Below are 12,455 nucleotides of genomic sequence, written 5' to 3' on the forward strand. Positions count from 1 at the left end.
AGCCACCAGAAGAAAGCCATTACTGCGCAAATGCCACAAAGTATCTCGCCTACCATATGCAAAACAGTACAGAGACAAGTCTCAAAACTTCTGGAACAAGGTAGTTTGGAGTGATGAGACCAAAATTGAATTTTTGGCCACATACATAAACGTTACACTTGGAGAGAGGTCGACAAGGTCTATGATGAAAGGAACACTATTCCTACTATAAAGTATGGAGGTTGATCGCTGAAGTTTTGGGGATGTGTGAGCTACAAAGGCAGAGGAAACATGGTCAAAGTTGAAGGAAAGATGAGTGCAGCACGTTATCAGTCAAATACTGGAAGCAAATTTGCACTCATGAGCCCGGAAGCTGAATATGGGACGTACTTGGACGCTCCAACATGACAACGATCCAAAACACAAGGCCAAGTCAACCTGTCATTGGCTACAGCAGAACAAAGTGAAGGTTCTGGAGTGGCCATCCCAGTCTCCTGACCTCAATATCATTGAGCCACTCTGAGGAATCTCAAGAGCACAGTTCATGCTAGACAGTCCAGGAATTTACAGGAACTGGAGGCTTTTTGCCAAAAAGAGTGGGCAGCTTTGCCATCTGAGAAAATAAAGAACCTCACCCAAAACTACCACAAAAGACTTCAAGCTGTCATTGATGTTAGAGGGGGCAATACATGATATTAAGAAATGGGGTGTGTGAACTTTTGATCAGGATCATTTGGATGTTTTGGGTTGTCATTATGATTTAAAAAGAGAAAACACAGTAGTTTGACAATAAATGGCTTCACCCAACCACTAACCATGAGTGGAGAAAAAGTTTTGGTGCTATCATTCATATTCTCTGAAAAAAGGCCAAGAAAGCAAAAATTCTGCCGCGGTATGTAAACTTTTGAGCACAACTGTAAGGGGGTTCAATGACTACAGTCAGTGCCAACACTGATTGTGGCTGATGCGGCAAGTTGTCAGCTATAGTGTACAGCTGATAGCTTCAGGACTATTATCCATAGGGGGATGCTTTTCTCTTATATCACATGTCAGTAAAAAGACGTATTGGTGGTCACTAAGGGGTTAATATGCTCACTGTCATAACTTGGAAATACTCAAAACTTTTGAAGAAAATTTCTCCATTTTTCAAGTCTTGATGGCGTCACGGAGAACCTTGTCAGAAGCTTATTTCCGAAAGGCCACAAGTTTCTACAAGTCATGGAGAGAAAAGTCACCTCGTAGCTCCCATTCGCCCCTTTTAACATTCATTAAAGGCCACCCCATATCAATTAGACATGATGGCGAGCGTCTCCATGACTCAGGAACAGAGTATAAAACCTCCTCCTGACGGGAGGAAGACTCAGGAGGCTCCATCGTTCGCTCCCACAATGGAAGGAGTGCAGCAGAGCAGGTAAGGACGGTCTATGGAGCACACAGTAATGCAGATATTATCTAGCTGATGTACAGTATATTTTCATGTATAATTGTTTCTTTACATCTTGCTGCAGCATTTCCAAACTTCACTTTGTATTCATCTTCTGGATTTCCACCATGCATCTCTGGTATCAGCCTGGCATGTGCATGACTGTAAGTTACCCATCTGTGAATATTTATCAATTAACTATCTAGGGTTGATCTTCCAGAATTCCTTTTTTTTTCTTTCCAGAAATAGCACCCCTTATGTCTGGGTGTGGTATTGCAGCTCAGGCTGATTCAACTAAATGGGGAATTCCAGGTTGGATGAATGGGAATTAAATAAAATGATCTTAAAATTTTGGTAAAATTTGCTAACATTTTACATTTAGCTATAATTTCATCTATGTCCATGTGCTGTCTAGTTAACTTCAGTTTATTAATAACTGTTATCAGCCCATTCAGGTGAGAAAAAGGTTGACTGTAATTTTAATTTTCTTCAAATGGCATGACCCCCCAAAAATCCCACTCCCACTTTATCTCACATATCTCCAATATTAAGTCCCTCCTGAGATTTTTACATCTATATATTAGGAGCTTGTAATTTAAGCCATACACTTGTAAGGTCAAAGTCTGCTTATACTGTAATTTCAATTGAAAACAAAGTATGAAAGCATTAAAGTCTATGGATAACTGACATGGAAAAATTATGTTTTCTCTTCTGGGAGTGTCTCTCCCAGTAATATAGGCTGAATGTGAGCTCTGTGGGTATCCAGGATGCAAGCTCATGTATCAGAACAGTTTTCATCCCGCTACTATTTCCTCTTCATGTGCTTTTCTTTTTAAATAACTTATTTTCTCTGCCCTCCCTGAGACTGTAGCTGCTTTATCCTCTCTAAACTGTAGATATGTGTATAAACCCTCTTCCTCTTGCTTATTTCCTCTTTATGTGTTGTATTCTTTGTCTGTGTCCTGTTTTCTCTACTCTGCATTTAGAAAGCAAATGAACAATTATAAAAAATAATCTAGTCAAAGGTTTGTACAGTTTTTAATTATCATCTTTTAGCTCTAGAAATTGTGCAGCATGGCTTTAGAAAATCTACACTTACAGATGCAACAGAGTCAAGATGTCTGTTTGATTTTTGCTACTATTGTTCCTATGGGAAAACCAGTGCTAGCAAATCAAATTTATAGCACCTAAAAGTGCCAGTTCTAGGGCATATTCTATTAGGAAGAATAATTTCTTTATAATTTCTCACCAGTATTGAGTGATCCCAATAATGTATACATATGAGGAAACTGCTGGATATATCTCGCTCATGTAGAATAGAAAAGAGAGGAGATCTACAGTTGTGGCCAAAAGTATTGACACCCCTGCAATTTTGTCAGATAATACTCAGTTTCTTCCTGAAAATGATTGCAAAACACAAATTCTTTGGTATTATTATCTTCATTTAATTTGTCTTAAATTAAAAAACACAAAAGAGAATGAAGCAAGAAGCAAAAAGCAAAACATTGATCATTTCACACAAAATTCCAAAAGTGGGCCAGTCAAAAGTATTGGCACCCTCAGCCTAATACTTTGTTGCACAACCTTTAGCCAAAATAACTGCGACCAACCACTTCCGGTAACCATGAATGAGTTTCTTACAATGCTCTTCTGGAATTTTAGACCATTCTTCTTTGGCAAACTGCTCCAGGTCCCTGATATTAGAAGGGTGCCTTCTCCAAACTGCCATTTTTAGATCTCTCCACAGGTGTTCTATGGGATTCAGGTCTGGACTCATTGCTGGCCACCTTAGAAGTCTCCAGTGCTTTCTCTCAAACCATTTTCTAGTGCTTTTTGAAGTGTGTTTTGGGTCATTGTCCTGCTGGAAGACCCATGACCTCTGAGGGAGACCCAGCTTTCTCACACTGGGCCCTACATTATGCTGCAAAATTTGTTGGTAGTCTTCAGACTTCATAACGCCATGCACACGGTCAAGCAGTCCAGTGCCAGAGGCAGCAAACCAACCCCAAAACATCAGGGAACCTCCACCATGTTTGACTGTACGGACCGTGTTTTTTTCTTTGAATGCCTCTTTTTTTTCTCCTGTAAACTCTGTGTTGATGCCTTTGCACAAAAAGCTCTACTTTTGTCTCATCTGACCAGAGAACATTCTTCCAAAACGTTTTAGGCTTTTTCAGGTAAGTTTTGGCAAACTCCAGCCTGGCTTTTTTATGTCTCAGGGTAAGAAGTGGGGTCTTCCTGGGTCTCCTACCATACAGTCCCTTTTCATTCAGACGCCGACGGATAGTACGGGTTGACACTGTTAACCTCGGACTGCAGGGCAGCTTGAATTTGATTGGATGTTAGTCGAGGTTCTTTATCCAACATCCGCACAATCTTGCGTTGAAATCTCTTGTCAAGTTTTCTTTTCCGTCCACATCTAGGGAGGTTAGCCACAGTGCCATGGGCTTTAAACTTCTTGATGACACTGCGCACGGTAGACACAGGAACATTCAGGTCTTTGGAGATGGACTTATATCCTTGAGATTGCTCATGCTTCCCCACAATTTGGTTTCTCAAGTCCTCAGACAGTTCTTTGGTCTTCTTTCTTTTCTCCATGCTCAATGTGGTACACGCAAGGACACAGGACAGAGGTTGAGTCAACTTTAATCCATGTCAACTGGCTGCAAGTGTGGTTTAGTTATTGCCAACACCTGTTAGGTGCCACAGGTAAGTTACAGGTGCTGTTAATTACACAAATTAGAGAAGCATCACATGATTTTTCGAACAGTGCCAATACTTTTGTCCACCCTCTTTTTTATGTTTGGTGTGTAATTATATCCAATTTGGCTTTAGGACAATTCTTTTTGTGTTTTTTCATTTAAGGCAAATTAAATGAAGATAATAATACTAAAGAATTTGTGTTTTCAATCATTTTCGGGAAGAAACTGAGTATTATCTGAGAAAATTGCAGGGGTGTCAATACTTTTGGCCACAACTGTATGTATGTTGTATGAATGTAGTGTATATGTAGTATGCATGTAGTATGTAGTATGTATGTATGTATTTTGTGTTTGCAATAATTTTCAGGAAGAAACTGAGTATTATCTGACAAAATTGCAGGGGTGTCAATACTTTTGGCCACAACTGTATGAAGTGGAAGGTGATTAATGCCTCAGCCTTCCTCATTACTCCAGATATAGTGAGGGTACTGTACGCTCACATTTTTGCACAGAGTGTGAATGAAATGTTTCTAAAACCTCTTCCTCTTTGCTGCTATTATAATTTGCTGCAGATTTTTCCTCTTGCAAATCCAGATGGAAAATACCTTAAATTACATCCAAATCAGATCTTTTGCTTTGCACTGATGAGGGGCAAACACTCCTACACATGACTGCAAATAATATCTGGTTTGACTTTTGTCCTAAATAATGTAGCAAAGGTTGTTACTGGTTGATATTAACTTTCAGGATTGCAAATTATATTAGATGGCACTAGAGTTCTAGTCTTCTCACAAGTTAAATAAGGATTTTTGGTCGCTATGACTGTAACCACCATTCTTTAACCACTATACCTAATGTACCTGAAATAAACACATGACTGCCTGCGACTTGGGTAAAATAGCTACAGCAGCCTTTATTACACATTATACACAAATTTGTGGCGTCTACAACGCTGGCGCCCCAACATTATAAACAATGTAAACATTAGTTAAAATCAAACAGCTGATAGGCCTGCTCCGGAGGCATAACCCACAACCTTACAAATTTTTTCCCTGACAACAGCGCGCCAGCACAGAGAGTGAAGTATTAATAACACTTAATTAATACTCCTAACCTTGCGGGACCTACGCTCGCACGTTATCTTGGCCTATCACAGAATCCACCATACCTTAATAGTGCCTTCCCACCAAGGACCATCACCGCTTGACTAGCCTTTAAAGGGAATCTGTCACTCCTTTTTTTGAATATGAGCTGCCGGCACCAACATCAGGGGCTTATCTACAGCAAGGCTCCCCAACTCCAGTCCTCAAGGCCCACCAACAGATCGTGTTTTCAGGATTTCCTTAGTATTACTCAGGTGGTAATTGCTTCACCTGTGCAATACAAAGGAAATCCTGAAAACATGATCTGTTGGTGGGCCTTGAGGACTGAAGCTGGGGAACCGTGAGCTGCAGCATTCTGTAATGCTGTAGATAAGCCCCTGATGTAACCTGAAAGATAAGAAAAAAGAGTTATATTATACTCACCGGGGGGGGGGGGCGGTCCGGTCTGATGGGTGTCGCGGGCCGGTACGGCGCTGTTGAGGGCAGAGCAGAGTCCTGCAGTGCGCAGGCGCCGGGAGAGGCCCTCAAGGGCAGAGCAGCCGGAGCCACCGACAGGAAGGAAAGAAGAGGAAGGCATCATATGAAGATGGGAGGGGCCGGACCGCGACACTCATCGGACAGGACCGCCCTCCCGGTGAGTATAATCTAACTCTTTTTTCTTATCTTTCAGGTTAAATCGGGGGCTTATCTACAGCATTACAGAATGCTGTAGATAAGCCCCTGATGTCAATGCCGGCAACTGATAGTCAAAAAAAGGGGTGACAGATTCCCTTTAACACAGACCTGTCCCCCCGCCATAGACCGACCATGTGACACCTTACGTGGTCTGACCTTGCCACAAACGCATCGCTTGCTGGCCTCAAATCCAACACCCACAAATCAGTACTTATTGCATTTAGATGGACCTCATCTAAAGTTATATGCTCCCTGGAAGCAATCTCCAAGTCCTTATGTCTCACCACTATGCCTTGATTCCTGGCAACAAAACGATCCACCACCTTATTTACTTTAATCTTGTTAATCTTCTCAATCGACCTTACATACCTCCATGTGAACTGTGCCATGATGTTTGAACCAATAATGATAATCTTGGATATGCTGACCACAATCTCATTACTTCAAACTTTACATCCTGAATCAATTCCCGAGATGATCTGGTGCCAATGTCATTTCCTCCTACATGCAATACCAGAAAATCCTGTGGACAGTCCACTCTGCAATAATAGGAGAATTCTGGTAAGACCCTCCCCCAAGTCATACCACAGATTCCAATCGACTTCATCATCGCCGTGGACCTATCCTGCCCGAGTTGCTGACCATCTGGACGAATATCCAACCACAACGCCCCTCAGAACACATAAGAGTGCCCTAGGATCCATATTAAGCATGCACCTAAGGTAACAAACATAACACCATTAATACCATACTAATACATATAATCTACCGGCCCTTCATAACGCCATCAGGTCAAGGTGGACAAAGGAACTAAAACGCAATGATTCCCACCACCCAATGTGGCGAACCATCTCATTCCCCAAACCCGCAATGTGATCCATATTCTGCAGGCTTCTCACCCAAACGCAACCAACAATCTTTGAACACTGCTAGGTACTAATATTTTGACAGAGAAAAAACATTCGAATGTTTTAAGAATGAAATTGGATCATCCCCAATGGCCAAAAAACATGTTATTTCAATAACAGGGCACACCTCATGCCCATGAACCATGTACAACTCAACCAACTTACCATGTCCCATTTGATCTGTTTTTTTCTCTGATGAAGCAATTTACATATTAAACTTCCCAGAGGAGCATGCAAGGCATATAAATGTCTCCTCACTCTGATATACCAGGCCTGGCTTGTCACTCTACACAAGATAAGAAGAAACATTACCCCCAAAATAGACATATCTCCTTTTTTTTCGGACAGTTGGTCTGCCAAACAAATGGACATGTGAACAGCTCCATGGCTTATAATGGGAAGGTGTTTCATACATGAAAAACATTGACAGAAGAAAAGTGAAAAATTGCCATCTGAATGAGGCCTTAGCCCCAAGTTCCCTTGTATTTGGCATCACCGGTCTGGTGGCATAATTGGCCAAACTAACTACTGTAATATAAATATGGTGGACTGGACATACATTTTTGTGTAGCACCTTCACTTCAAAATATTGTCTATGTCACTTTTTATAAACAACTACCTATCTGTTCCAAACATTGTTTGAAAGACTAGTATAGAAAAAAGTTAAAGTAGTAGATTAAGGCACTCAAGATCCCGGGCAAACTGATCTTTGTATTTGGATCATGTGTTCATATGCAATTACATTTTGCATGCACATTAATTTACTTTTTCTGCTCAGACCCAGTTTCTCATTTGTTTCATTGTGCATTCTGTGCATATAAGGGTGTGACCGCCCTGTTTCTGAGTTGGAAAATCCATCCTGTCTGGCCTATACTATTACTGGTGGTTCAGTCCCTCTGTCCTTGTTCACATTTACATCATTTGACAAGTGGAAAGGTTTTAAATACAAGAGTTAGGACTGTCCCACAAGGGTTGCCGTGACGTGGCAGGATGGCTTCTACATTATTTTGATCAAAATTATGTTAACTAAATACCCTTATTATTACTATTATTACTACCTTCATGCAATTTTTGCAATATATTTTTTTACTTTTTTATTCCAGGATATTTGTTTTGTGTTTTGCTTTTGGTTTTCTCTATAGAAAAAAGTTAAAGTAGTAGATTAAGGCACTCAAGATCCCGGGCAAACTGATCTTTGTATTTGGATCATTTACTATTGTGAAAGAACATTATTACCACTTAAATTGAGGTCAGCAGAAGCCCCACTCCAATCTTCCAGCTGTTTCCTTTTTTCACGATTTATGATAGTGGCGGCAGAGGTAGAGAGGGACAAATGCAATTCCATATTTACTAATCCTCACTTGCCTAATTAGTAATGCAAAAACAATGTCAGAATTTGCATTTTTCAACATAAGACGTTCTAGAAACCACCCCCCTCTCAATAACACATTTATGATAATTCTGTCTAGACGGATTCTTGTACAGCAGCAGAGGAAGAGACTGTTGATTTTGTGTGAGAAAGTGACCTGTAAACGCCTGTAATTTCATTATAATCCATATAGTGATTTACTGGGTGGAATGGATGAAAGGAAGCGTGAATGGTTCACAGTTTCACAGAGTATGACTACGGTAAGGTAGAGAGAAATGTCAACTGATCAACTTATATGGGATTTATCAGGAAGAATGCCCAGTATTTGCAGAGGAACAGGGTCATGATGTGAAAAACATGAGGAGAGGAAATGGAAAGCTATAGAAAAATAGGGTAAGACCAAGGTCAGATGGATGTATTTCATGCACCATATACAGACCACAATGCTTGAACTGGCAGAGATTCTCCCGACCCGAACTTACAAACTCATATATGAGGCTGCAAGGTCAAGTCAGGAAACCCGTGGTCAGTCGCTATGAATGTCCGTAGTGGTAACACCACTATTAATGCAGTGCCCTAGCAAATTGCTGATGATGAACGAGACCGGAAGCCGTATATGTTACGCTGCTGCTAGTTGTATCCTTTCATTGAATGATTTCTTATCTTCCCCTATAGTCATCTGGAAAATCAGACTACTGCCTCATCCTGTTGAACAGTTGCCTGATGGAAGCTGATCGTAGCGAAGAGCTGGCATTCCTCAAACCCTTTCTAGAGAAGTCTTTCATGAAGAGGTCCTTTCGGAACGGCGTTGGATCAGGAATTAAAAAAAATTCCTTCAGAAGGGCAAAATCCTAACTAAATGTTCACATAAAGCGCCCATGGACATAGAGGATTTTTTTTCTATGAATATAAAAGTATAAACTATAAACCTGTCTCTTTTATGGTGAGAGAACGATGAGTTACGGGGCTTCGGTTTGGAAGACAGCGTGCTATAAAAGCCTCACTAAACGAGAATTACTTATTTACATTTTTTATATTCAAGATAAGATCTTGAAAATATTACTCCCCTTCAAAATCCTGTCCATGAGATGATCTGCACTTGTCCCAATGGTTTTTATCACTGTTTGAAACATTTTTATATGCTTCTGAACTAATGCCGTTATGAGCCTCCAGCTATTTTTGCTTAACCTCTTCTATATCCTGAAAAAGCTTTATTTTGAGGCTTTCCTTCATTCTTGGGAATTATGAAGAAATCGCAGGGGCCTAGGTCAGGTGAGTAAGGGGGGGTGGTCCAGATTTTTTTTTTCATCTCAGGGGATGAATTTTGGTGTTACGCCTATGATCCCTAAACAAAACAGCAGCCCAGCCGGTGGACGATGCATTCATCGCCCAGACCAAAAAAATCACGGCAAGTGAAATCTAATTTGAAGTCCATGATGGCTTGTTTTTTTTCAACATCAATGGAGTTGTTCACGTTGAATTTGTTCCTCAGGATGTGGGGGTGATCTCTTAAGGTGAAATCTCAGTGATTGCCTGTCTCTGACCTGATAAATATGAGCCGAGTGCATGCATAGAGGAACTACATCGGACACAGAAGTCAGATATGTGGTCCTCTCACAGCAAAAGCTGGCATACAACTGATTTTATTAGTACAGAACAAAAGATCATGCAACAGCCAGAAAAAGGGTGTCGCACATCTTCTGAGCAACTATCATGTCAGTCTGTGATTGGTCCATGTTAGGCATGCTCCATATATAGTCTTTGGTGTATCCACTTCACATTCCAAGGATTCCTTCCAGGGCGTTGTTCCAGGATGCAGACGCCATCTTGCCACACCACATCGGAACTACCTTATATAAGCTTAATAATTGATTTCATTAGCCATTCTCTCCTTCACAAAGACACCGCAGTGAACCAACATTACTATCTGCAATCGTTGAAGCGTTTGGTTGAGGCAGTGAGAAATAACCTGAATTATGGCAATCAGGGGACTAGCTGCTTCATCATGACAACGCAACTGCCCACACATCGTTGAAAATCAACCAGAAAAATGGCATGACGATGGTTTCTCATCCCCCTTTCTCATCTGACTTAGCCCTCTGCGTCTTCTTCTTATTCCCAAGGATGATAAAAAAAGCCCTAAAGAGAAAGCGTTTTCAGGACATAGAAGAGGTTAAGAAAAAAATAGTTGGAGGCACTTAACAACATTAGTTTACAAGAATATAAGCATTTTTTTGAACAGTGGAAAAAACATTGGGACAAGTGCAGATCATCTCATGGACAGGATTTTTAAGGGGAGTAATGTTTTCAAGACGTTATCTTGAATAAAAAATACGTAAGTAATGTAAAATGTTCTGTAAGACCTATCAGCAGAATACAGGCTGCCAAGAAAGTAAACACCTGTAGTCTGTATTCTGTAGAGCAAATTTGAGACTTTTTAGAGACTTGTTATGCTCATGTTCTCAAATGTCACATTAAGACATTTTTATTTGTGCCATGAGAAGAATCTAATCAGTCCACTGGTATTAAATAATATTAAGTGTAGAGTGTTAATATAGAACCGCCAGCACACACATTACAGCTCCATAAATCCTCTTAGTTGTAAGGAACCATAATACTGCACTCACAGAATTGTATGAGGACATTGTACCTCTGCATGAGTCCGATTCCAAATTAAGCAGAATCTCTGTGCATGGGCCTTAATGCTAATAGATTTAGGAACTATTTTGGCACTTTACATATTCTACAGCAATCAGAACAGGATTCCCCTGTCCCATTCATTGTGCTGATCAGTAGGTGTAACCTCCACTGATTAGAGAAGGACCTTAATTCAGGTGCCATGTCAATAGTCCATGGACGCTGAACGGGAGCCCTGTGAACCTTCTCCTACTTGCTTGGGTTGACTCTTCTGATTAGTAGACCTGACGTAATGTCATGTGTGCGTTTCTCCACAACAATGACCTCGTGCTGGACCTACTAATCAGAAGAAGCGTCAGAAATCCTAACAGCTCAAGTTTACTTCAGATCAAACACTGATGACCAACTTTATCTTAAAATTAGAAGAACCATTTGTAGAGTTATCTGCAATCGGGTGGAAAAATCAGCAGATAACAGATTGCGCCAAACAACTGGCCTTATTATGTTTATAACCTATATTAGAAGGATAAAATTAGCAACATATAATGTAATATTCACTTAGATTTTTGCGGGTCCATTGCATGCCACAAATCATCATATCGCATCAGAAAAAGCCCACATACACCATAATAGCGTATGAAATGGGAAACAATTGGTTTACAAATGCAAGTATACAGTATGGAAAAAACTTTTGTTTATCCTTAGACATTGTACAGAAGTTCTAAATTGCTTGATATTGTGTATAAATGGGATGTAGGATGGTACACCCCTTGTGATGCAGTAACCTCTGTTACAGCTAGGAGGCGCTTGGAAGCATAATTATGATGGTAAATTAGGGACGGGCATTATTGTAAATGGCTGGTATGTGTCGCAGAGATTCTCTGTGCTGTAAGCCCAAAATGATATGGTTATGCTGGAACTAATAGTTCCACAAGTATTTGTCAGAGAGCTGGGCGGGAATTGACTAACCACACATGTACCTCCCAACCATGGGGGTGGTTACAACCATATAATGTGACCTGAGGTCTGGTCACATAGGCACATAGTGTGTGTACCTGAATGGTTCAGGGTGCAAGGTCCTGGAAGGTCTGTGTTGGAAGATCCTGTGAGTAGGATCGGATTCCTGGAGCACGTGGTGAGACCTTGAACCTGGTGGCCTGGGTATTGGACGAACGTCCTGAATAGCACCTGACAGGCCACATGTGTGTGGAGCCTGGGACATCCCCACACTGAGAAAGACGCTGTCCTGTTGAGGACCTTGGACTGACGAGGAGTCAGCCTGTGGAGCAGGAGCTCCTGAAAGGTAACCCCGAGTGTGGGGAAAGAACTATGTGCACTGACAAAGGTCAGTTACTGAACTGTGCGGTCACCCGGTGACTGAAGAGAGTTCGGCGTGACTAGTGAATGCTTTGTAAAGCCACACGTGATGAAGTAATGGACTGTAAGTAAGCTGGTGATGTGCAACCAGGCTTACGTTGCGGTTTATGATGGTTAAATAAACCCTATGAATTGTTTTGTGTGAAAAAGATATTGAACAATAGGAGGCCCAGGACAGAGCCCTGTGGTAGTACCCCACTTGAGACATTCTTCCAACTGGATGTGCAGCCATTTACGACCACTCTTTGGGTCCGATCACTAAGCCAGTTATGAATCCACCTA

The 12,455-nt window shown here is 41.1% G+C and overlaps 1 protein-coding gene across 1 annotated transcript; it reads left to right on the top strand.

Moving 5' to 3' along the window:
• The first annotated feature begins 1,277 nt into the window (after nt 1-1,277).
• On the top strand, nt 1,278-9,081 carry NPS (neuropeptide S). The gene is made up of 3 exons (XM_073546334.1): nt 1,278-1,390; nt 1,488-1,566; nt 8,835-9,081. Exons 1-3 carry the CDS (start codon nt 1,278-1,280, stop codon nt 9,012-9,014), a joined length of 372 nt encoding a protein of 123 aa, XP_073402435.1. The 3' UTR covers nt 9,015-9,081.
• Nucleotides 9,082-12,455: the final 3,374 nt, after the last annotated feature.

This window comes from Dendrobates tinctorius, unplaced genomic scaffold, assembly GCF_039654945.1.
Source record: "Dendrobates tinctorius isolate UK_male_01 unplaced genomic scaffold, ASM3965494v1 ptg000147l, whole genome shotgun sequence".
Taxonomy (NCBI): domain Eukaryota; kingdom Metazoa; phylum Chordata; class Amphibia; order Anura; family Dendrobatidae; genus Dendrobates; species Dendrobates tinctorius.